General features: G+C 37.2%; 1 protein-coding gene across 8 annotated transcripts in view; it reads right to left on the bottom strand.

The window, feature by feature from the left end:
- Rabgap1l (RAB GTPase activating protein 1 like) overlaps nt 1-27608 on the bottom strand; it is a 725139-nt gene that overhangs the window by 137031 nt on the left and 560500 nt on the right. For 7 of the 8 annotated variants that reach the window (XM_087194125.1, XM_004853402.3, XM_087194130.1 and 4 more), the window contains one exon: nt 7189-7317. In XM_087194125.1, the coding sequence (XP_087050251.1) occupies nt 7189-7317 (129 nt within the window). Of the gene's footprint in view, nt 1-7188; nt 7318-19340; nt 20086-27608 lie in introns of those variants that run through there. The other variant, XM_004853404.4, reaches the window with a different exon arrangement.

Raw genomic sequence — 27608 nt, 5'->3', positions numbered from 1 at the left:
AGAAAATGGCAGAAGCAAATAAAGGAGACATCCATTAGAGCTGATTAGGAGCAGTATCAACACTGAGTTTCCTACACGTGGAAAATGCCTGATAACTGGGCAAGATTCTGGAGCTATGCCTTGTCTTCTCCACCTATTTTTTTTTTTGGGGGGGGTACCAGGGATGGAACAGCAGGCAGCGAAACCCCTGAGCTAAATCCCCAGCCCTATCTCCACCTTTTATCAACTGTTCAGAGTACAAACAACATTTACACAGGCTCCTTGCTCATTAGGAAAAAACAAAATAATGCCCCAAATCTGAGGTGCAATGAGGATTATGAATGCTAATAGAAGTCTCAAAGGGGGAAAAAAGGCAAATCTTCATTACCACTTGTTAATAATGATTACATCTCGGGCCAGGGATTCAGCTCAGTGGTGCCACCACCTGCCTCACAAGCGCAAGGTTCCAAGTTCGATCTCCAATACCAAAAAAAAGAGATTATATCTCTATGCCCTATAACGTAATAAACATTTCCCCAGCAGATCATGACACTTTAGGATAAATATCTCAACTGTGACTGTCAATTTATAGAGATTCTTATAGGAAAGGAATATATAACACAGTTTAATAAAAAAAATCATTTTCAATGATGAAATTAAGGGTGCACATTTTAGATCCATAGAGTTAACAAAAGCTCCTGAGTAGTTTCACTTCGAAGAAAGCCTGTTTGGAAGAGTAGATTCTTGCTCACAGCAACAACAGCTAGCAATAAGTGGAAAAAAGCATGATGAAATTAGAAGTAAATTGCTTTAAATATGAAATGTACTTTACAGTTTTGCTTTAGAATTAAAGTCATTTTCAAATAAATTCAAATCCATGGTTACAAATTTGGATGAAGGCCTTAAAGGGGAAAAATATTAAATTGTAGATAAAGGAATTCACCATGATCCTATTAAAACCATGATTTGTGAAGGGTAGTATCAAATTGTATTTGTCCATTCTGAGGGTGTGGGAAATTGTCCAGCACTGTATATACATAATTGAACTAGAGCACCGCTTAGAATTTCTGAACCAAGTAGTTACCATGGCAACATCTTGTCACTGGTGGCTACCTTACCTTTTCTAGCAGAGTAGGAAGATGCCAGTTTTTGATTCTATGTTTAGCCACAAGAGGGCTTCCTCACTCCCCCTATCCATTGCTTGTGCCATCTTTGTTTATTCCTCCTCGAGTTACAATGCATTGAGAAGCTTGGGTAAGGTGATTAAAGTGATAGTAATGGTGGAAATGTTGGAGTGAGGAGATCATGGGAGCTGACCAAGAATGCCAAAACAGTGACTAACATGGCTTTGCTGCCACCAATTAACCTGAGCTGATAACTGAAAAATTTGAGCACAGTACTTCCTTTTAGTGGCAGAAAACTGTCTTTAAGAATTTTTGAAGAAAATATTTTTTTTTCCTTCCTTGGGTAACTACAAACAAGTCATTGAATCTTCTCCTCCACCATTTTTCCTGTTCAAGGAGTTCAACAACTCTTTGTTCCCCTCTCCCTCCTGCAGTGTGTCTCAGTCCCAAGCTGTCTTCACCTTCTTTACCAGACTCCATTATCCATCACTTGACATCTCCCTGGAGCCAGCAGCTTGACTGTTAACAGAAATTATGTGATATGATTAAGTCATTGGTAGCTTAAAATTGTCCACATGGGCAATATTTACACCATGAAAACTGGCAAAAGCTACAAATTGGGGAGGTCTCCCTCTCTCCTCCCTTGTACCACCTACTGAAGATACAGTTTACTAGCTCTGCCCAGTGCCATTGTCTTTCCTCTGTCTCCTGCTGGCAAACCTAAATCTGGTTAAAGTAACTGCTTTCCTCATGTATACTGGTACTGCTGAATATTTCTAGAGAGACTCACAAAACATTGCAGATTTTCCCAGGCAAATTCATGGTCTCCAAAAACATAGCTCAACTATTCCTTTGTATTTTTCCAGTCAGTTTTTTTGTTCAATACAAATGTTTTCCCATGTTTTTCAAACTTCTCTCTCCACTACATTCCCTTCATTCTTGATCCTGCTTATTAACAGAAATAACAAAACTTTAAATGGAATATCTTCAATTTCCTCCTCCCTAAACTACACATTTATCTTTATCCCATCTCTGGTTATTTTCTCCTGCTCTAATGGAAGAAAAATCCTTTCTTTTGAGACAAGCCTCTACCTCCTCAGAGGTCTCTCTCTATTATATATTTCTTCAATCTTCATGTTTTCTCTTTGTATGGGCCTTTCCTTCTTACTGACAGATGAAAATGATCTGGCCTGTGGGCATCATCCCTCATTACTCTAAAACCACACTGGCCTTCTCCTACTTCCTAAAACTTACTGTACACTCTCCTTTCTCACCAGTTTGCACATGCTGCTCCCTCAGTCTGGAATGCCTCATCTTCTCAGTTCAAGAAGGATTTGAACTGAATGAAAAAATCATTAGTCAAAATCAGGTTCCTTTGTTCTTTGCTCTCATATATCCTTATTGTATCTCTTTTGAATATTTATGTCACTGTAAATATGCATTTATTACTGTGGTTACCTAATTAACATCTTTCTGACAGCATTACAAATTCTGAGCTCAAAGAACATTTCTGCTTTTGCTCAACTCTGTATTCCCTGGATTTAGCACAGTCCCGGATATATAGTAAGTGCTCAATGAAGAAATTAAGTTGTATTAATTTTTTAAGCATTTAAAGACTCATTTTTCCTATCATCCAGAAATTCATTTTAGCCTCATGCCTGCCTCCCTCTCTTTCCCTCCCTCACATTTATCATCTACCTTGCTGGCTTTCTCTTCCATTTTTTATCCTCTCCTCCTGCTAATCTTTTAGAAAAATTGTCTCTTTTTTATGTCTCCATTTATTCACCTACTTATTCGTTTAATCATTGGCTCTTACACTTCATTACTCCACTGAAAATGCTGTCACTAAGACTATCGAAGACATTCCACTTTCCACTCCTGCATACCTTACACTGCTTCAGGCACCAATGACACTTGTCCACCTTCTTCCTTTTCCTCCTCCATTTTTTAAAAGATTTTTTTTATTTAATAAATTTTATTTTATCCCATTTTTTCTTTTGTTTCTTCCAGTGCCTCACACACTTCTTTCTTTTTGAAAACAAATACCTTTCCTTTAGTATTCACATTTCATATTCTTCTGGGTTTCTTTTGCTCTGCCTTCTTAGTCCTAACAGCTTCTACTTAGCCCATGTAATATATGTCAAGGTGTCTCTCTCTAACTTTTTTCTCTGCTAATTTTAGGTGCTCCTCTATAAGAACACACTCGCTCTCATGGTTTCAATACTGATCACTTTCAAATGTCTACATTTCTCCCAGGTTTTATGAGGCATCCATCTGCAGAGGGTATTATATGAGTTTGTGGTTATGTACCATAAACTTAACATATCCAAAATTTAACTCATTCCATCAAGTAATGTGTTCTTCTTTGTCCATTTCCTTTCTCAATGTGATCACTGTCAAACTGCCTAAGTAGAATGCTGAATGTTATCACTGGTTCTTTCCCTCTGTCTTCATGTTCTCTGGTAATCACTAAGATCTGTTGATTCTATCTCTTGAATACTTTTCATCCATCTCTCTCCACCCCATAGCAAATATTCTGGTCATTCCTCACCTAAGATTACTGCAACAGTGCCCAAAATGGTCTGTCACTAATATCTTGTATATCTTCCAACCCATTGTCCCATAGCAGCCAGAATAACCTTCCTAAAACATACATCTGATCACTTCTGACGTCTACACAAAGCCTCTCAGTGCCTATAATCCCCCACCCCAGGATAAATCCAAACTGCCTGCCACTGATTACACAGCTCCTCACAGCTGGTTCCTGCTTACCTCTCTAATCTATGTACTCTCCTTACTCCCTCTTGCTCTGCACACCCTAATCTCCAATCTAAATTGAAGTCTTAGACTTCGTATTTTCTTACTTATGGGTTTCCACATATTTTCTGCATGGACCATCCTTCTGCCTGCCTGTACTCACTCTAAATAATCCTTCAGGTCTCATCTTAGCACTTACTTCCTCTAGATAGTTCTTGGCACAAAACAGGCGCACAATAAATGATCTTCCTTAAACAAATTATTAAGTTTAGGGAAATGTTAGACTTTGCAGTTTTAATTTAGCTCAAGTTATTTTACTAATAAAATACAAATTAAATAGAGTAATTTATATTTCAAAATATTCTATTATGAAGATCTATCAATAGACTATTTGGGATAATGTATCAAAAATGTAGAAATTTAAAATTTAAAATTTATAATGTAGAAATTATAAACTTTCTATTATAGTAAAGTCCATTATAAATGAGGCATCAAAAAGACTTGCTTTGGAAAGTAACTCTCAGAAAAGGTTTACATGGCTATAAAACCTAGGCATATATAATACTCTAAACCAATGGTGGAGAATCTATGGCATGCATGCCACAACAAGCTGTTAGTGATCACTGAAAGCTCTAAAAGGTTCACCATCACAGCTCTAAACTATAAATATTTCACTCTTATTTATCATCTTATACATCTTTTTATATCTTTTTTATATCTTATTCATCTTTTTGTTTTTTATCAGAGCAATGTCAGCTAGATGAATTAAATATGTTTGAAAGATTCAAATTTTTAATATTCCATCATCTATATACCTAGCACTGATTTGAATTTTAAGGAAGTATATAACATTGAATTAAATCACATACAACACCTAAAGACTGATAGTTGTGTTTGGTTTTTTTTTTTGGTACTGGGGATCAAACTCAGGACCTTGTGCTTGTGAGGCAGGAAGTGGCACCACTGAGCTAAATCCCTGGCCAAGACTGATAGTTTTTGACAAGTAAGACTGTTAATTTATAAATCCAACCAAAATATAAATGATATTAAATAAAAATACACAGAATATAGAAATATGCAGAAAATCAGGCAATCAGATCAAGAATTATATGCGCTTGAGTGTGTATAGGTCCCATTTATAACTTCTAATATTCTTTTTTTTTTACTGGGGATCGAACTCAGGACCTTGCACTTGAGAGGCAGGTGGCAGCACCACTGAGCTAAATCCCTGGCCCTCCTCTAATATTCTTTAAATGTTCAGTTTGCTTGACAATTTTCTTTTTTAGTACCAGGGATCTAACTCAGGACCTTGTGCTTGCAAGGCAGGCGGCAGCACCACTGAGCTAAATCCCCTGCCCTGCTTGACCATTTTAAGATTTGTCCCACAGTATAGAGGCCAGCTTTTCTGAGTCACTGATTTTCCTTTCAGAATCCAATGAAAGCTTATATGTTGTCTTACCAGGAAAAACAAAATGTTCATATGGTCATACAAAGAAATTCAAATACCTGGTGATTCAGAATCTTTAAAGCCAAAATCTAAATTTGAGAAGCTCTGTAATAGAATTTTTAACTAACGGTGAAAACTGAACAATGATACTCGATAAAAAGCTGACTCCCTGGAAAAATGTGCTTTAACCATCTTTCACTTAGGTCTTAACTAAACAACCAAGTGACTACAGTAATGTCTGATGGGTCAACATATTTTCTGATTTTAGCTTAGTTGAGGCCTCCCTGGCATCTTTGGAACAAGCAGTGGGTGAAGCCTAATTTCCAACTTACCTCCTACAAATTCAATCACAGGCAACATGTCTACTGCAGTACACTTTCAGAATGGCTTAGGCTTAGACGTTGGCCCTGCCAAATAAAATAATAGGTCTCAAAGGCTTTAAAGGTTTATAATTCAGGATGAAGACTGAAAAGGCCTGTTTTTCCTGACATACTTGGAAAATGATCTTTTTGAATGTAAGGTTCATTTGAAAGACTATTATTTTCCTGAAAGTTATTTATTTTCAGCATTGAATTATGCTAACATTTGTAGTTTACTTTAAGATAGATTAAAATTGAAAACTATTCTCCTCAAAATCCGGCAAGGCCCCCCACTTCAAAGCAAAGCCTAAATCACAATCAGCCACAATTTCTGGTTCCTTGTAACCACTCTAACTCCCTTTCCTACTACTCTGATTTAATTCACTTCATTCTAGCTACATTAGCCTTCTTGCTCAAACTCACCAGGCACAAGCAAGTCTCAGGGCCTTTGAACTGGCTGTTGTATCTGCTGGAATGTCCTTAACCCAGAGGTCTCCATGAATAACCCTGTGACTCAGTCATGTTCTCAGTGAGGTCTAACCTGTCTAACAAGAGTCACAACCTTCCATTCCACTACCAATCCAATCTCTTCCCTTTTTTTTCTTTTTCACAGCTATTCATCACCATTTCATTATTAAATAAATTATGTTGTTTTATTGGGTTTTTTATCTGCAAGAAATATAAGGTCCATAAAACTTGTCTATCCATCTGTTTATGAAACAAATTTATATTTGTGTCATGGTTAGATAAGAAGATCCCCTAGTATATTCCAGAGATATAAGAATTAATATTAATAAATTGGTTTCAACTACTATTTTTTGTTTTTTTAAAAAAAACACAGTCTCGCTACATAGTTCAGGCTGGCCTTAAACTCACTATGTAGCCACAGGCTGGCCTCAAACTTGTAGTGATTCCCCTGCCTCAGCCTCCCTCATGCTGAGATTACAGGCATGCACCACCACACCCACTTGGTTTCCACTATTTGAAACCACTTGGTTTCCCCTACTGTGCTCTCTCAATACTAAAACTTTCCAGATAGTTTTCAGTTTAAAATTAAATTATAAAATTTATTTAGTTTTATCAGACATGTGACATAGACCAATGTATCGACACACATGTGGCAGGTGTGGGATAAGAATCAAGACTCAAATTTTCCAAGTTGTTTAGAGAAATGAAAGCATTGCTTAATCTGACTTTTCTTGCTTTGTCCTAAATAATCTTAAAACAGATGGCAAAAGCTAAATACTAAGTCTGCTGTCCTGGAAACCACTAGCACAGCAACCCTTTCTAGACCCCTACCTATTAGATAAATATTTGACTTGCTCCAGTTACAATCTGAACCTGTCAATTTTTACTGTAAATCCTAGTAGAAAGCATAGCAAATAGTCTGGAAGAGACTAGTTTATACAAAATTGTTAGTTTAAACATTGTCAAAACCCTGCAACATATACAAAAGAGGAGTTTCACATAATACTCTGCATTCAAATTATACCTTTATCATATATAAATTCGTATATCTTACTTTAATATTGCAAGCCTGCTCCATCAATCTTCTTGCATTTTCCTCTGCCCTGTATCTCTTTGGAAGCTGAACTCTGAAGAACTTTAAAGCACCTTCAAAATCAGCTTGTAGAAGATCTTCCTTGGAGGTCTGCAAAATAATCAAGAATCATTATTACATTTTAGCCTGCCTTCAGGACAAATACATTTCAAAAGGAATTTCTATTTTCCCTAACATGCTTTTATAGCTAAGATCAAATTAGTGCCAAAAAATTTTAGAAGATTTCTAATATTTAGAAGATAATAGATGTGGCTAATATAATCCTATAATCCCAGCACTGTGGGGGGTGAGGCAGGAGGATCAGGAGTTGGAGGTCAGCCTGGGCTACACAGCACGGTTCAAGGCTAGCCCGAACTCTGGACTAGATAACAAGACCTTGTCTTAAAAAAAAAATGAAAACAAAACAAAACAAAACCCCAAAAGCTAGTGCTATCAGCTGAAATAAATCACAATAATCTTAGAAGCAATCTAAATTAATTAGCAAACTGACATTTAATTGATATTACTTGAAAATTATAATGGTGAATTCTGCCAAAATTTACCAAGTTACAGCTCTGAGACAAAGACAAGGCAAAAAAAAAAAAATTGAACTCTCAGATTAATCTGACTTTACCTTGATTAACATTTTAAGCACAGTATTACAAATGTGGCTAAGAACACAGACAAGGCAATCAAAGAGTAATAAATACCTAAGGAAAAGTTGGCTTTTCAACTAATGACAGCAGCTATTGAAATGAAGAAAATAAGGAACTGACCCAACACCTTAAAGAATGCTTTGAAAAAGTACAGTGGATCCTCAAGTTATGACCAGCTTGACATATGAACAACTTGGGTTAATTTGGTTAATGGAAGATTCATCTGCCTCTTGTTATCTATAACATGTACCCAGGTAAACATTCAGATCTCAGCTGTATTGTCTTACAACCAACTTGAGGTACAACCAGCCCTCAGGAACCGATCAAGTTTGTAAGTCAAGGGTCCACTGTAAATGAAACAAACCACTTACCTACTGACTTGTACAAAAACTTTTTGGAAAATTTACTTCTTTAAAAAATAGTAACCAGGGCTGGGGATTTAGCTCAGTGGTTTCGTTGCCTGCTGCGCAAGTGCAATGACCCGAGTTTGATCCCCAGTACCAAAAAAAATAAAAAATAGTAACTATTTGGAAATATCTGTCCATTAAAAAAATGACTGAAAAGAAACAAATGTTTATCTGGATAGTGAGATCACATGCTATTTTTTCTTTATATTTTGTTGTTTTTTTCTGCAGTAGTGTTTTTGTAATAAAACAGTAAATATCCTAATAAACAACTATATACAACTTTTGGCAAACACCTGCTTACATACTATAAATTTTGATAGAATGAGTACACAGAAATAAGCCAAAAAGAAATTAGATGTTCTTAAGTCAGTACTCATCAAAAATTTCAGTAATTTTAAAAAAATGGTTCATAGAAATCATAAACTATATGCTAGTTCAAAATGTTACTTTATTTGAATTCAAATATAAAGCTAATTAACCCTAAAGACTGCACTGAAAAAGCATACAGGAAGTCAGAAAAAATTACTTACAACAGGGCCTTGTTATTACCATCCTAGTCCAAGCTATTACCTCTCAGACTGAGCCACTTCAGTAACCTGGCTGGTCTTCCTGTAACCACTCTTGCTCCTATCACTCGGCTCTCCTTACTGCCAGATAAAACTCCTTAAGAGCACATCACTGTTCAGTGTAAAGCCTAAGGTTTCCAGTGTGCTCATAATAAAATCCAGAATCCTTCCCAGGGCCCACCAAACCTTTCATGACCTGAGGGCGCTGGCTTCCCCTCCAGCCGCATCTTGAGCCACTCCTCCCTCCTTGTTCTCTAGCTCCAGGCATGGGCCTTTTCTCTGTTGTTTCTGTACTTACCAAATTCACTCCTAACTGAAGGCTATTGCCCTGGCAATTTTCTCTGCCTGGAATCTCTTTTGCCCAGATTTTCATAAGGATAGAAATTTTTTATAATCCAGGTTTTAGTTCAACAGTAAAATCTGAGTGAGGCCTCTGAGGACTTAAATTCTTTCCCCAGGCCATTCCCACCAAGTCACTTTTCAGTTTTATATTTGTTCCCCTTTTCTGGCTCCTAAGGAAGTTTCTTTCCTTTCCCCTTGCCTGTCTTGTTCACTGTTGTATCCACAGAATCAAGAACAATGCTCAGAATACAGAAGGTATTTAACTAACATCTGTTACAGAATGAGGACTGAAGATGTAGCTCAGTGGTAGAGTGCTTGTCTAGCACGTGGTTTGATACCCAATACCTTAAAAAAAAATCTGTTACAGAATGAATGAATGAGATCTACTTTCATCTCACTTTTGCTATACCTATCATTGTCCTCCCTTCTCCCCTGCCCCTTAAACAGAAACACGTAAAAGAAAAGAATATGTCAACATTGGGCAGTTTAACAAGGGTCTACGTTGGCCCACCTTTAGTTCAGAAGATTAATAATCAGAAACTAAAACTAGCCTAACAGTGGCAGTAAGGAACAAAACAAAACAAATTCAGAACATCTCAAATTTGCTTCCTCATCACAAATACTCTGGTGTTCTGATATGAGAGCAGTAATTGCTATAGAAAACATTTAGGATGCTACCAACTGACTTTGACTTTGCTGGAAAAGTCAATTACTAGAAAAAATTTAAATTCAAAAAAGTCTGTCTAACTGAAATTTCAACTGCTGCATTAGGGGGAAAGCATCCAGCTATCATTTATATAGAACATACTACATTCCCGCTCTGTCTTTTTTGCACGTAATATTGGTTCTAATAGTAAGCTCTCCAATGGTTTGAAAAAAATTCAAGATGGGCTGCCTATAGTTTATAGTGAAACATTTCTAAAGGTGAGCCAATCCTAGGACCCGGAATGAGGCTCCCCCGCTGCCATTCCACACTCCTAGAGCAGAGAAGGTGAGCCATGAGGGCGCAAGATGTACTGCCTCCCCCGCCCCGCCCCGTGGAAATGAGAAGACATGTAGACAAGCCTCAAAAACAGACTTCTGGATCACCTACAGCAACCCCAAAGGGAAACGAGATGGAGCAATCTGATACTCAACCACCTGGACTCTCTGAACTGGCAACAAGAGAGGAGCTGGGAAAAATGAAATCAGAAATAATTACTCAGATAACAGCAAAGATTGTGCTCATAGTGCAAGACATGATTAATAAATCTAGAGAGGACACAGATAAAAAAATAGAGGATCTGAGGAACATGATGGAATCCCAACATACGAAACAAATGGAATCCATAAAACAGATGCAAACAGATTTCCAGGAGATTAAACACTCCATCAAAAGTCTGTGCAGTACAGTGAACCAATGTGAGGATAGAATTTCAGATATAGAAGATAAGATTGCAATTAGTGACCACGAAAAGAAAAATTGCTTTAAAATTGTAAGGGAACATGAGAAATCAATCTAGCAGTTGCTAGATGATGCAAAGAAGAATAACATAAAACTGACTGGAGTCAATAAAGAAAGAGGACAGAGTGCAGATGACATAAAATAACTGTTCACAGAAGTGATGGCAGAAAACTTCCCAAGCAGGGGAAAAGAACTTGACATACAGATAAGTGAGGCATATAGGACTCCAGCTAGCCTTGATCAAAAAAAAAATCTACACATAGGAATATAATAGTTAGGATTTCAGAAATCCATCAGAAGAACAAAGTTCTACAAGCAGTGAGAGAAAAGAAACAAATCACACATAAAGGAAAGCCCATCAGAATCACAGCAGACTTCTCAATGCAAACCCTCAAGGCAAGAAGAGCTTGGAGTGATGTATTTCAAGCCCTAAAGGAAAACAGCCTCCATCTCAGATTGATGTACCCTGCAAAACTATCTTTCAAAATTGATGGAGAAATAAGATACTTTCATGATAAAGAGCACCTCAGGAACTTCATGAATACCAAACCAGCACTCCAAAACATTTTAGACAATACCCTAGGAAAAGACAATGAAGATCACAACCCCAGGAAGCCCAGCCGAATGAATCCATTGGGCGTCACAACTGAAACGCAAAGGGGCAGAATCCAACAAAAAGAAAAAGTCATGACAAGGCTTTTAAAACTTTTAACTTCATTTCCCTAATGAGTGTATAATTCAATCTTGTTATTGTACTGATTAGTATTTTTCTGATTCTAGAGTTGCACACCTTTCCTGGTGCTGTACTGGCTATTTATCATCTTCTTGTGTCTACTCTTAAATTGGGTTGTCTATCAATGAGCTGTAAGAGTTCTTTATATATTCGGGTCATAGGTTATATGCATTGTAAATATGGTCTGTTTAAGGACTACTTTTCATTTTAATGATGTCATTTAAAGTTCTAAATGTTGATGGAATCTCATTTATCAATTTTTTTCTTTTATACATCATGTTTTTTGTATCCTAGGTAGTTCTTGCCTACCCTAAATTCATAAATATTTTCCCTTATAATTTCTTCTTAAAGTTTTATACTTTTAGGCTTTCATATTTAGGTTCATAGATCCCTTCAAGTTATTTTTATGAATGGAAATAAAGGGTTGAGGTTAATTTTTTATATATGGATACCAGGTGTTCTAGTGTCATTTGCTGAAAACACTGTTTTCCTCTGCTCTTGAATTGAGTTTATATTCTATAAAATGCTAATGTTAAATAATCTTTCAAAACTCAGTGGACCATATATGTGTGGTTCTATTTCTGGATTCTCTGTTTTATTCCAATGATCTATATGTCTTTCCTTACACCAACACTGCCTTGATTACTGTAGCTTTAGAAGAAGTCTTAAAATTAGGTACTAAATGTCTTCCAACACTGTTTGTTTGTTTGTTTTTAACTTTTCTAGGTCCTTTGTACTCCTACATAACTTTTAAATTTCAATATCCAATTCTTCATTTATAGCAAGTATACACAGACCTGAATTTTTATATATACCTTGTGTTTTCTAATCCTGCTAAATTCAAATACAAGTTCTAGGGGCTCCTAGAGATTTCTTAGTATATTCTCTGTAGATGATCATTTCATCTATATATAAAGATTTTACTTCTACCTTACCAATCCTATCCTAATTGTGTCATTTTATTGCCAGACTATTTTGGTTAGGCCTAGGTTTCAAAGTTTAATGGACAGATAAAAGAGTAAGCATATCTGCCCTTGTTCCCCACCTTAGGGAAAAAGTATTGTATCTTCTCCATTCATATAAGGTGTTCTCACTGGAAGTATGGAGTACATGTCTTTAATCTGTTGAGAAGGTTCTGTTCTACTTCTAGTCTCCTGATAGCTTTTACCATGAACAGCTGTAGAATTTAGTTCAATACTTTTTCTACAACTAGTGACAGGATCATATGAATTTTTCCTTTCCTCTGTTAAAATTACGACTTTTGGGTGTGGATCTTCCAATGCTGAACCAACACTGCCATCCTTATAAGAAAACTACTTTCTACATACTGCCAGATCTGACTTCTAATAGTTTGTTTTGTTAAATAAATTTCTATCTATGTTCATATCTTTTTCTTCTATTTTCTTTATCCAGTTTTAGGATTAGCACAATGTTGATTTCCTAAAATGAGGGGAGAAGTGTTCCTTTTTTTTCCTGCTTTAAATGTTTGATATAATTTATCAGTTAAAATGTATATGAGCCTGTTGTTATCATATAGGTAGGTTTTCAAGCTAGGAATATACTTTCTTTAATAGGTGCTATTCAAATTTTATATTTCCTCCAGAGTTAGTTTCATTAATTTGTCTTCCAAGGTCCTTCTTAGAAGTTGTCGAATTTATTTCAAAAAAGATTTTTGTAATATCCTTTCTATATCCTTTTAAATTCTGTAAAATCTGTGGTAATGTCTCCTAGGTCTTGATATTTTAATTTTAAAAATGTGTAATTGATATTGTGTAATAGGAAGTAAAGGTCTGGGGGGGGAGCAGGGGAGTGGGGGGGAGGGGAAAGGAAAAAATATGAGAAAGGGAAAAAAATGGCAAAAGGATCTTCGCAAGTGTGGAGGGGTGGAGGGGGTGAGGGGAGGGCAGGGGAAGGGGGAACAAAATAAGAACCAAGATACACATGTACAAGATCCCAATGAGGTATGTAAATGTATTTTATACCTAAAATGTACCAATAAACTTATTGGTGGAAAAAAAAGAGAGATTAATTGCTGTTTCTGGACCCTTAAAAAAGTCATTGGATCAATATGTATTTGGAAAAAGTTCAATATCATTGCTAATAAATGCAACTGAAAAACAAAACAAAATAGTATTTCTATTTTCTGACTACTCAAAGGCCTCTGACTTCTATTTTCAGTACCTCTAGTTACCTGGAAACAGTCCCCCAAATGATGGGGGGCAATCTCTTTCATGAAGTCAGTAGTGTGGTTACCCAGTTTTCTAATTCTACCCAAGGCCTAAATTCAAGTCCAGCCTTTCAGTTCATACAAAAGCAGCAAGACCGGGATCAAGGATGAGGAATTCTGCATCCTCATACACTAGACCTCTAGTCAGGCAGGAATGACCAGGTAAGCAGCAATCCTGCTGAGAGAAGGACACAGTTCTGGGAGAGGTGCAGCCCAAGGCACCCCATGAGGATTGTATGGAACTACCTCAGGCTGAGTGTCTGGGCAACCAAACCCAGAGTATCAGGGGGTTGTTCCTTCCAAGACACTGTTGGTGTGGACAATGTTCCAGTTGACACAGGTGGCCCAACTAACTCGGTCAAGCCCAAGAGAAAAACTCCGACAACCATGGAGTAGCAAGGTATACTAAGCATGGAAATGTCAACTTATTCAACTCTTTAACCTCAGCCTCTGGAAAGTACTTGGGCTGTTAAGGTACTCAAACGAGGCAAAGATTGGAATAAATTTATTTTAATTCCACCTCTGGCTAACTCATGGTATTGCATAATTCCCATTTTTTTAAATGGGAATATGTTCATTCTTAAGTATTTGAGGATAGAGTAAGTTAAGGTAAATGTGTGTATTTTGTGAGCTCTAAAACATAAAAAATGGGCCGGGGATTTAGCTCAGTGGTTCTGCTGCCTGCCTTACAAGCGCAAGGTCCTGAGTTCGATCCCTGGTACCAAAAAAACACCAAACCCAAAACATATAAAAAATGATAGTTTGATAAATTGTCTATGTGTTGCTCAAATATGCTCAGATATTGATATTGGTTGACTGCAGTACTGGGGATTGAGCCTACAGCCTTGCACACGGCAGACAAGCACCCTACCACTGAGTCACATCCTCAGCCTTTTAATTATTTTGAGATAGGGTCCCTCTAAATTGCCATGCTAGCTTTAAACTAGTGACCCTCCTCCTGTTTCACCCTCCCAAGTAGCTGCCATTATAAGTGTCTAGTGAATCATGCCTAGCAAATACTGGTTTTAGTGATTAAAAACAGTACTCTGTTCTTGTTATTTTTATTTTTTGAGACAGGATCGTGCCATGTATTCCACACTGGCCTTGAACTCACTATATAGCCCAGCTTGGCCTCAAACTCATAATGATCCTCCTGCCTCAGCCTACTGAGTGCTGGGATCACAGGTGGGCGCCACCACGCCAGGGCTCACTGACATTTTTAATTCCATAAAGAAGGGAGCTTAAGTTATAAGAATTTCTATTCTTCTTATGGACTGCAATACTTCAATAATACAATACAATAATTTCATAATTTCACTGTGAATGGGAAAAAAAGAATGCCATTAAATAAACATATATAAATAAACCTTGCTAACCAGTACTTCAGAAGACAACCTGCAGTCCTATTTTGGTTCTGATGGGCTTTTCTTTCCAATTTCCTGCCTTCCATAGTCATTAAGTATCACTCAATATCTTTGTAATGTCACAAGCAGATTATAAGCTTACAAGGATAACTTTCCATTTTCTGACTACTGCATCTAAGAGGTTTTCCCCTCTACAATAGAAGGTTATTCACTTCTTGTTCTTCAAAGATTTGGGTTGCTCACTAAGAATTTATCAGAAAGCAATGTGGGTTCTGTTTGTTTGGTGCTAAGAATTTAGTGCACAGGGCTTCCCTCATGCTAATAGGTACATGCTCTACCACTGAGCTACACCTCCAGCCCCTAAATTTCTCTTTCAAAGAACACTTTGTTATTTAATCATAATTCCTATATGTATGTATGTCTACATGGACATTTCATACATTTTTTTTCTGACTACATATTCATGGTCCCCAAAACAGGAAAAAAATTTTTTTTAAAGTTTAACATAAGGTCACACTGCCCAGAGACAAACTCAATTAACATTATTATAATACTTGTCTTTTCCCCTACCCTCATACACACATCTTACCTATATTCAACAAAATTTGAATCATGATAAACATATTTGTTAAATACATACGCCACGCAAATGCCAAGCATTAATGTAATATTATTAGTCTAAAACATAAGTAACAGTGCCTTCTGTGAAAATAAAATAAGGGTTTAATCAGGGCTACCAGTTCTTATGCATACTAATTATTAAAGAGTTGGCTATGGAGATGATAACTTACAATCAAATTTATAATTGTTATGGAGGGGCCAGGGATTTAGTTCAGTGGTTCCGATGCCTGGCCCTGTAAGTGCAAGCTCCCAAGTTTGATCCCCGATGCCAACAAAAAAACCAAAAAAACAAATATAATTGTTATGGATATTAACCCCTCCCCCAGCTATGAAGAGAAGCTTGATGCGTGATTTGGTGATGATAAGATCCAAGTTTTAAAAATGTACTCTTAAAATGCTCACCAACACTTCAAGAAACAAATACCCAAACGTTGTTGCTGGCCTCTGGATTATCATTATGCATCTGTACTCACCATACAAATTCTAGCCTCCCACCAGGCCAGAATTGATTTGAACAAGAAATGCTATCCTTCAACTTGGAAATTCTTAAAAAGCTTTTCTATAATGTCTTCAAAATATGGCCAAGGAAAAAAATAAAATAACAAAAACACAATTACTTTTACAACATTATTTGTTAAGTAGCATTAGTCAAAAGGTAATACAGACAAGAACTAGGGATATTTTAATAAACAAAATCATGTTTTCTTCTCTTGTGCAATAAAAAGCTCTACCACCTTTTAAACAAGAATAAAGGAGAACTACTGAAAATTAGTAGCTCTACCAACATCTACCTTTTGTCAGGCAAACTTTCTGAAAAATTCTTTTAAATGATCTGAAATACGTTAACACTACTTATTATTTCATTGGAATACAATTATATAGAAGACTACCTGCACAGTTAAAGACATGTAAATAAGACCTCTATTTCCTTTCAAGTAGGTAGGAAGAAATAACCAGAGGGAATATGGGAGTAAGATATTACTGTAAGTATCCTTTGCACTTTCTTCTGTAAAATCAGTTAAGCAAATTGCCTGGCACATGATAGACATCAACATAAATGTGGTCCAAAAATTTATAAAGGCTCTACTTCAAGTGTACCTAGTATTATAAAGCTAAAATTTATATAATGCAAATTAGGGAGTAGATCTAGGACTTATTTTAATATAAAAATTGAATTTTGGATTTTGAAGGCATTAGAAACATACATGACAACCTCTGATTTGGTTTTTAACTTTTTTTGAAAATTGTGATCTCTCTTCAGTGATCAATCCTTAAAGCTGTTAGCAACACAGGTAAAAGGACAAGACATACTTTGTCTCCTGTTATTTTACCCCATTTTGTTTAAAAATTACAACCATAAAGCCAGGTGTGTTGACACACACCTTAATCCCAAAACTTTGGGAAGCTGAGGCAGGAGGGTCACAGGTTTGAGCCCAGTCTCAATTTAGTGACTTAGTGAGACCCTATCTCCAAATAAACTACAAAGGGCTGGGGATGTAGTTCGGTGAGAAAGTCCTGGATTCAATTCCCAGTACCAAAAAAGAAGAAGAGAAGCAGAGGGGAGGGGAGAGGAGGGAAAGGGGGAGACAAGCAGAAGGGAAAAAGATAAAAACCATGGCAACTAAAGGGGCAGCTAGAGCATCTGCCAATACAGATATAAATACATACCTATGTATCAACATTCCTTGGCCTGGAAGTTCTTTGGACCTACCATGGAAAATGCCTAGAGCATCAGTTTTAAAACTATAGCCAACACTAATTTTGACTTCTTTTATTTTTTTGGTACCGGGAATCGAACTCGGGACCTTGTGCTTGCGAGGCAGGCGGCGGAACCACTGAGCTAAATCCCCGACCTCTGCCTTTTTCCTTAATATGGGTATTAATTAAAGGGGCAAGTGATTTCCTAAAATTTAGAATACACTGGTTCTAGCAATAATCTTTCATGTGTAACTGTGTATGACAAGGGTGGAGGTTTTCAAATGGTCTCACGGACAACTTGGCATATGCTGTATGCATGCACTGCAAATGGCACTATTACCTAGGCTCTGACAGAGTTCACAACAACCTGAGGGATGTACCACCTCAGATACCTAACTTGGCAATCAGACTTTGTACAACTGCAACATACAGATATATATGACCTTCCAAACATCTTAAGCTTATGAACCCTACTCCCTATAGATTTTATTGGTGATTATTTTTAAGTAGGGGCAGTCTAAATTCCTCTCAAATGGAGATTTAGGCATAAAATATTCTTAGATATTAATTTGTTTTCCTTCAAAAAATTCAAAATGTAAATACCTTAGAGAGGCAGCACCAGATGACTGGAAAGTTACCAGTACAAGTTCTTGAGTCACAAAGTTGAGTAGTCTTTAAGATGCAGAAATATATTACAGTAAACCTGATTGCTCAAAGATTCAGAGAATGTATTGAAATGTTTGCAGACATCAAAGTATAAAAATCCCTGAATTAAATGCTTATTTTTCCTTTAAAAACTACTTTCTAATAAAGCATGACTCTTCATTTTTCTCCTTTATTAATAAGCAAACGTGATTCAGGGAAGCAACGATTTCACCTAGGCATGACAACATACGTAACAAGCTTTTAAAAAATTATTATTATTCCTTAAATGGAAAGGAACTGTATTTCAGATAACCTCCCCATAATTGCATGCTGAACATTGCACCTAACTTTGTCTTACAGTGAAAAACACAGTTTTTTTAGGCTGGAAAATTCCTTATATACCTGGCTACCTAACATGTCTGTTAAGGGTATACAGAAGAGATTATATTAACATGTAAATACATATATGAAAACTGAATTAATAGTTCCAAGTATAATTATAAACAAATAAAATTCACTGCAGGAAGATACATGAGAGAAAAAGAGTTAAATTCAGTCAAGTAAATATTGCACTGAAAAAGACTTGACTCTGAGATAAGCATGATGGGGAAATGGTCTGCAATGGTACTAAACACTATTCTGTATAACAAAGCTAAATATTTCTTGCTCAATTACCAAATAATGGTATAGGACTACTACAGCCCAATTATATTGTAGAATAGTTGGTAGGTATAGTTCTCAAACCACTAAAGAGAAACCCTGCAACAGTGATTGTGGGTATTTAATTTTAACCCTTGGTAGGAAATGAGGAAGCCTGATTTTTCTCTTGTTCAGGAAATCAAGAAGCAAGCCAGACTTCCCATATTCATACCACAGATCCAGATGGTTTAAACTGTTTTATAGATATACAGTTCAATCATTTCAGGAGAGAAAAACACAATTTCCCATCTAAGGATTTATAGGTAGCACAATTCCCTACTAAAAAAAATTCTAATTAGCAATCAAAAGGAGAGGTTAGAAAACAAGCTGGACATAGTCTAGGTAAGTGACTTTATCTGTTGTAAAATTTAACACTTTGGAGATGTAAATAACAGAACACCTGCATCAAGCACTTGCATATTCTGCTTTATTGCTGAGCTTAGCTGGCCAGAAGAAAAAAAAAAACTGTTTTCCTTTCCTTCCCTGCCACAGAGATAATGCCACTAATATGACCCTGGTCTCTGAGAAAAGAGCCATGATTCCTTCTAGCCAATTAAGGAGTGGCATGGACTGGGCTCCAAAGGAGCCACACAGCAGTGGCCACTCAGCCCTTCCTTCTTGATAGAAAGGGGAGAAGGAGAAGAAAACAGATCACAAGACCCCTCCAGGGACACATTCTCACAGAGGATAGCAGATTCTCTACAAATGAAGTTCAATGAAAAACAGTCTCACCGCCAGAAGCCGAGGCACAAACAGACGATGCCCCATCCCCAGAAGTTCCAGCACTCGGCATGCATACTCATTCACCAGCTTGCTCCTCTCGTCGTGCATGTCCTGGGACTTTTTGACAGGAGGTGTGAGCTTAGCAGCTGGGGCTGGGCAGGGCACCCCTTCTTCCATGAGCAGTAAGTAGGTATCCAGAATGAGAAAGCTGGGTCTTTTATCCACAGTATAAGGATTGCAGTAGGAGGGAAGCCAGGCTTATTATCTCCCCAGGAGAATGCACAGGATAGTGTGTGGTGGCAATTGTCAGCTAATGTCTCCACAAGAAAGACATTTGGGCTAAATTATCCACTGTGCAAGAGCCCCAAAGCAGATTGAAAAATAAAAATGAAATCAAATGCTGATCTAAATAAAAAATGGCAAAAGCAATCAAATGCAAGAAAATGGCCAAGAATGATGCAGGAGGGTTCAGATGCATGTGGAAAAACAGACTAGCTGCTTATAAGGATCTAGCACATAAAGTGTGTGGTATGTGTGTGTGCAAGAGCGTGACTATCACAGTGTGTGTGTGTGTGTGTGTGTGTATCTGTGTATGAGCCGACAGCGGCAGCAGGAGCCAGGAAGCCGGCGCAGTTGTGAAGCTGCAAGGAGAAAAGGATGAGCTCATTGCAATCCTTGATTCGTGACAAGCAGCGCTGCTGCTGCTGCTGCCGCCGCTGCTGCTGCTACTGTGCTGCCTCTTGCTGTGAATCAGTAATGAAGGGGTAAGAAAGAAAGGGGAGGGAAGAGGAGGAGGTAGGTGAATGAGCATGCAGTGTGTGTCTGGGGGCGGGGGGGAGAATGTTGTAATAAGAAGCCAATAGTGAGCTGCTGGATAGAAGCACTTCCTCCTCCTAGACCACTTTCAATTAGTGTTAGCCTGACAGCTTATGCTGTTGAATTCTAAACCCACTGACAGATGAACTAGCTTCTTCAACATGTGATGCTCACAGAAAAATCAGACAGCCATCTAAAAGGCTGACCCTGTTCACTCTTGCTTTCTAACAAGGAGATCAGATAAAAGTCTGATCTAATTCTGTATGTTTAAAGTGGGAAGCTCCAATCCTTGTCAGATTACTGAAATCTCTACACAAGAGAGGTGTTAGTGTAAAATGATAGAACATGACTAGAAGAGCTAGGATTGGGCATCCAAGAAGTAACACACTCTCATGTTGAAGTGTTCATGCAATAATAACAACTTTTCGCAATGCCAGGATGTACAGGAGCATTTCAGCCCTCTGGGAAGGCTGGCCACATTTAAAAGTAAAAATTTTTATAAACACACACTAATGATAAAACAAAAGTCTATAATATAAAATTGAGTATCTATTTAAGAAACTACTAAGGCTGAGATTCTCAAAGCAAAAATAACTTTGTCATGGAACCTGATAACAGTTGTTTAAAACATTGTCTTGATAATCTCTAATAAAATTAATCCCTACCTAGTAATGTAGCTAACATTAGGAATTATCTATACTTTAAAATTTTACAGCCTTTATGCTAAAGTGTTACAGAAATTTCTTTGATGTGAATAATCAATTGTAACCAAATGAAGGCAAAAAGACAAGATCACTTTTAGGGTCAGGCTCTGTTACCCTAACAATGAATCAATTCATGTTCAGCATTTGGGTCTGCAGTTCCTTAGTTGGTCTCATAAACACTAGTTTAGTATCTTCATAAAGTTTTAGCATGGTTTGAAGACTAATTAGGGCCAAAGGCCAGAGCAGTTTTACTTGAGTCTTAGCTTCCTACTCTGACAAGTAAAAGCTACAAATCTGCAAACAACCAAATAGGAAAATACCTGACATATCTCTGCTTTTCTAGTGAAAGAAATAAATTATGAACTTAGGGTTAAAGGGGAAGAAATAGGAAGTGCATTTTTCCAAAATCTCAGGAAAACAAAACTTTCAAAAATGAAAATTTAAAGTATTAGTTAACAAATATCTTAAGTGAGATATTTATGTACTGCTGTCACGTGTATTATTTCTTTCAAAACAATTTCTTAAAAATTATATGAAGTAGGGCCGGGGATTTAGCTCAGTGGTTCTGCTACCTGCCTCGCAAGTGCAAGGACCTGAGTTCCATCCCTGGTACCAAAAGAAAAAATTATATGAAGTAAATTTTTTATTGTAAAATGAAAAAGGAGATTTGAATATTATATATATATATAAATATATACTTGGATTTATATAATTATATAACTTCCCATCCCTAAAGTTTTGGAGAAAAACCTTTGGCAAGTCACTTAGGGTAGGGGTAGTTTCTGCTGCACTGGGAGACTATAAGTTGAGGGAAGAGGTTTTGGGCCTTCCATATTCTACTCACACAGGCACACACACTCACACATACAAAGCAGCTCCATTTTCACCTTGTTTACATACTGGTGATCTGCTTTAGATTCTATTTAAAAAGACTGATACTGCTAGGTGAAGGTGAAAAGCATTTCCATAAACACTTCACATTTAAGAACAAGGGATCATTTTGACTTGCAAAGAAAGCCCTCAGTGACTTCTCAACTTATAGAATTTTTTTCTGGTTTACTTTTTTAAAAGGAGGGGAGATGTTTGTACTCAAAAAATATTTGCAGAATGTTATTTTTTAGAACCAGAAACAAATAATTTCTTGCCTAAAAGGGTTCTGATAAAAAGTAAAAATTAAAAAATTTTTAGACCTCTAATGGTATGGTTTTGATACTCTTTGTTTGTTTGTTTTTTTGGTACCGGGGATTGAACTCGGGTCCTTGTGCTTGCAGACGGCGAATGACAGTGAATGGTTTTGATACTCTCAAAAGAAGTCAACATCATATGGACTGAGTATTAAATGTAATAATTAAAATGATATGTTAATGAGCAAATCAAGTTTGAAATATTTAGGTACATTTTTACAGATGGCATGTGAAAGTTTTGATATAGGGAAAAAATATACTCCCAACCTGCTAGATGTCAGAAATGCTGAGTTCATGTTCCTCAGAATCAAAGAATGAATTCTAAGGAACAAGGGAGGTTAAGAGTAGGAAAAGTTTATTGAGAGAGAGAGAGCCCCTGAGAGGCAAAAGGGGACCTGAAAGTGGGTTACTGTGGACCTCACTTCACAGAGGCAAGTTTTACAAAGCAAAATTATGAGGTGGGTACAAAATCACAAGGTGGGTATAATGTCAAAACTATGATCAACCAATAAGATTACAGCCGCTGAGGTAATATTGATCTGATGGGGAAGCAGGTCACCTGCTATAGCAAGTATACCTGGAAAGAACAAGGATCTTTTCAGGAAAGGATGGATCAGGAGGTCCTGATTACCTGGACCAGGGTGACTGATATCTAGCTAGAATTTATTGGGCCAGGTGATACCAATTATAGTATAATCTTCAATTTCTTATTTATCCATTGGGGAGGCATGTAGGCCTGGTCATTCTATCTTTATCCTGAGGCTGGGCATTCAGCTGATGCATCTCCAGCCACGGCTGTAAGGTATTCTCATCTTCTGCACAGACTCCCTCAAGGGCCTAGTTCTGACTGCCTAGAATATTTCTACCTAACTTAGTTGTTTATCATAGTACTACAATAGGTGGTCCAACACTCTACTGAAACTCTTCACCATGCTGCTGCTCAAAAAATATATCATTTGTGCTTTCCAAGTTTCCATAATTTTTCAATATTGATCTTATTTTTAGGTGGAGTTTCAGAACAGTTGATCAATATCAGGTAAAATTACTCTTATGGAACATCATTGAATAAAATGAATGAATAGATTCTAGGAATTTGTGAGGTCCCAAGAGAGTTACCCTCACTTCAGTATTTCTTCCTCTTTCTCCCAAGTCCTAAATAATTTATTTTTGATGAGCTTCAGCAATAAATCTCAGAACATTTTTTTTTTCTCGGTACCAGGGATTGAACTCAGGACCTTGTGCTTGCCAGGTAGGCATGGCACCACTGAGTTACATCCCCAGCCCCTTTAGAACATTTTTTAAAAATTTTTTTTGAGTTAAGTAGTTTAAAAATGTAATAGAAAAGTAAGCTCAACAGCAACTTAAAGACAATATGAAAAATATGGATAAATCACATATAGAAGGAGAAAACCTTTTCCTCTTTATCCTCCTAGGTTCTCTGTGAGGAGTGCTACAAATAAGTCTGACCAAAGACAGGTTGACAACAGAAAATCCAACAGAAGTTCAACACATGCAGCGTGCAAATTCATAGGAAGAACTCAGTAAAGAGGATGGGTTAGAACTTGGGCTTATACAGTATATTAGCAAAAAAAATAATTTTGCAGGGAAGTCATCAGACAAAAGAAAAGAATTTTGAGCTTCTAGGGTGACAAACTGTAGGTAGCCAGATATACAGGGAAACTAATGAGTATTAGAGCCAGTTAGTAAGGCTTGTTTCTGTGGACTCCACGCGCAAACTCAGTGTCATCTCATCTTCACTGATACGGCCGCTAACCTCTTCTTGGCATGGGAAGGGGGGTAGGGAGTGCTTCACAAGCAGCATTCAATGCCGTGCATTCAGGCAGAGAGCTTTTCTGGTGACTAGTCTTTCTCAACTGCCTTTTATTATGGGCTGGAGATACAGCTCAGCTGTAGACTGGTTGTCTTGTATGTACAAGGCCCTGAGTTTGATCCCCACCACTGAAAAATATTCCTGAATTGTCGTTATGGTATATTTTGGGATGGCATACTCTAAACTCATCCATACCCAGTAAAACCAAAAATGAGGGTCAGCAATGGTCCCAAAGTCATGTCTAATGATTAGAAGTGTCATTGTTTGGCAGGCTGGAAGCAGGTGGTTGGCAGTACAATCCTAATTATGGTCTGGAACGCCAGGGTGCTCTTCCAAAGTGTGTCATGATTTCCAGACATGTTCAGGACATAAATAGAGTTCCATTGTAAAATAAAAATCATCTTTGACTTAATTTACAGACCTATAATTAAGAACATTGAGAAAAAAATTTGGAGTGGTTACAAAGATAGAAAAGGAAACACTTTCTAATCTGCAAAAGCCTAAAATAAAGTAGGTATCCAAAGATAAAGCCAGGTGTGATGGACACTATGAAAGCAGGAACACACCCTGCACTCAGATGTAGGAATGTTTTCGTTGTCCACAGTACACACAAACAAAAAGAGGCGTAAGTAAACATATCTCTAAGAGCAAAATAGGGTATTGCTTGTTAACCATCTTTTAGCTACATTTACTAGCTGTATAACATGGGGTAAATTATTTAGTACTCTCTCTCTCTCTCCCTCTCTCTTTTTATTTCCTGGTACTGGGAATCAAACTCAGGACCTTGTGTTTGCCAGGCAGGTACGGTGCCACTGAGCTAAACCTCTGGCCCTACTTAATACTCTCTTAACCTCTGTAAAATGGCAATGTTACCCACCTCACCAAGATGCTCTGAAAACTTAATAAGTTATACATATAGAGCAACCCCTCATACTGCCCAGCAGGTACTCAATAACTAGCATATTTCTTCATTATAAGGAAGTAGTGTGAAAGAGGACAAAATATATAAAATTCACTGTGTTCATCTAGACTAGGGTTTAGAAAAATGAAAAGGACTCTAGATATATTAACAATAGAGACCCAAACACTGGGTTATGGTTTCTATCTGGGTGTCCCACCAAAGCCACATGTGCTCACTGGTGGGACTTTGGGGAGGTGACATGATGCAGGCATGGTGCTCATTAGTCCCCTGATGAGTTTATAGCTAAATGTGATGGTGGGAGGTGAAGCTTGTTGGGAGGAAGTGGATCATGGGGGCGTGGCCTGGAAGGGTCTATTTTTCTCCTTCCTCCCTTGATTTCTCTCTGCTTCCAGCCTGCAATGCCATGAATTGTCATGCTGCCCTGCCTTGGAGTCAGCCAGCTATGGACTGAAACCTCTACAAAGTATAGAGTATTTAAGGTATGGATGTCAGGTATTGCGTCCCAGCAAGGAGAAAGTAACTAAGACATACTGATAAGAGACAACTCTAGGAAACCATTCATCCCCATTACCCCCTCCCATGGGGACTGAACCCAGGGCCTCCACAAAGAGCTACATTTGCAGCCCTTTTCATTTTTTTAAATTTTTTTTTTTTGAGACAGGGCTGGTTAAGTCATTAACTGCTCAGGCTGGTCTCAAACTTACAACCGTCCTGCCTCAGTCTCTCAGTGTTGAGATTACAGGTGCACACCACTATACCCAGCTTTCTGTTCATTCTTAAGACACAGACGCATTAATAGTAAATAGCAAAGCACCTACACTTTTCTCAAGAAGAGAGGTAAAAGTACAATAACTTAATTCTCTAGCTATTTATTTTTTGTCTGATGATGAGCCCTCAATAATCTGATAAGTTCCTAAGATTCAATAAACAGGCCAGGTAAAGGTGACACAGTATTGGTAGCTTGGCTCTGTAAAATCTTGCACAGCTTACATTCTTTCTGTCATTCAACTCTTTTTCTTTTTTTGTACCGGGATCAAACTCTGGTCCTTGCACTTGCGAGGCAGGCGGCAGAACCACTGAGCTAAATCCCAGGCCCACACTGTTCAACTCTTTGATTCTGCTCAATGCTGCACTATGTGCTTCCAGACACAGAAGATGTCTACAATGTTGCATCCAATTTTATGGATTACTTGAAGAAATGGCTAAAATTAATGTAACGAGACTGGATTTATAAGTTATATCACAAGCAAATTTTATAGTTAGAACTCATACATCAGGGCCAGGGATTTAGCTCAGTGGTTTCACCATCTGCTGCGCAAGCGCAAGGACCCGAGTTCGATCCCCAGTACCAAAACGAAAAACAAAAACAAGAACTCATACATCAAAGAATGCAAGTATAAAATAAAAGATTCTACATAATCAACACATTGTGCCAGGTGTTTGTTACAAATCTACAGAATTTCAAAGAAAATAAAAGATTCCTGTAAAATGCTGTAGATGTATCCAGGTTTTTTTTTTTTTTTTTTTTTTTTTTTGGCTGGGAATCGAACTCCAGACCTTGGCTTGTGAGGCAGGCGGCAGCACCACTGAGCTAAATCCCCTGAGCCAGGTTTGTTTTTTAAAAGATGCTCTGACTTCTCGTGAGACTTTACTCATAAATGTTGGAAGAGGGTTTTTGTTGTTGTTATTTGTTTTTTAATAGAACTTTCTCCTACCAAAGCAACTTAATAACATTCTGAGCAGACATGGCAGCATCATGAATACCTTATTACCTATTCTTGTGATCAGATTCTAATGTAATGCATTGATTGATGCAAGAACTTTCTCTACAGCCACTTTAAGAGATGGTCGTTTTGTTCTCTATTTCTCCATCTGCATTGACAGGTAGCCCAAGAAGCTGTCTGTTCTATTACTATACAGTTATATTTGTTAGAAAAGGTCTATATATAGTAAGGTATTAATCTGAAACTTTTACTGAGTAGGTTCAGCTATATATATGTATTTTAACTACATTACTGAGGTATAACTGGCATACAAAAAGCTGTAGATATTTAATGTATACAACAATGTATTTGGACATAAGTCTATATCAATGCAACCATTATTACAACCAATATCATAATTTTTTTTCCACCATTAAGTTTATTGGTACATTTTAGGTATAAAATACATTTACATACATCATTGGGATCTTGTACCATTACATAAGTATCTTGGTTCTTTTTATTTTCCCCCTTCCCCTGCCCTCCCCTCACCCCCTCCACCCCTCCACACTTGCAAAGATCCTTTTGCCATTTTTTTCCCTTTCTCATATTTTTCCCCTTTCCCCTCCTCCCCACTTCCCCCGCCCCCCCCAGACCTTTACTTCCTATTACACAATATCGATTACACATTTTTAAAATTAAAATATCAAGACCTAGGAGACATTATTACAGATTTTACAGAATTTCAAAGGATATAGAAAGCATATTACAAAAATCTGTTTTGAAATAAATTTGACAACTTCTAAGAAGTACCTTGGAAGACAAATTAATGAAACTAACCCTGGAAGAAATATAAAATTTGAACAGCACCTATTAAAGAAAGTATATTCCTAGCTTGAAAACCTACCTATATGACAACAGCAGGCTCATATAAATTTTAACTGATAAATTATATCAAACATTTAAAGCAGAAAAAAAAGGAACATTTTTCCCCTCATTTTAGGAAATCAACATTGTGCTAATCCTAAAACTGGATAAGGATAATAGAAGAAAAAAGTATGAACATAGATAGAAATTTGTTTAACAAAACAAACTATTAGAAGTCAGATCTGGCAGT

The sequence above is a fragment of the Heterocephalus glaber genome, unplaced genomic scaffold (genome assembly GCF_053883595.1).
Source record: "Heterocephalus glaber isolate CG9 unplaced genomic scaffold, H.glaber_assembly_v1.0 deba00001600, whole genome shotgun sequence".
Lineage (NCBI taxonomy): Eukaryota > Metazoa > Chordata > Mammalia > Rodentia > Bathyergidae > Heterocephalus > Heterocephalus glaber.
This window is presented reverse-complemented; position numbering and strand designations above follow the sequence as displayed.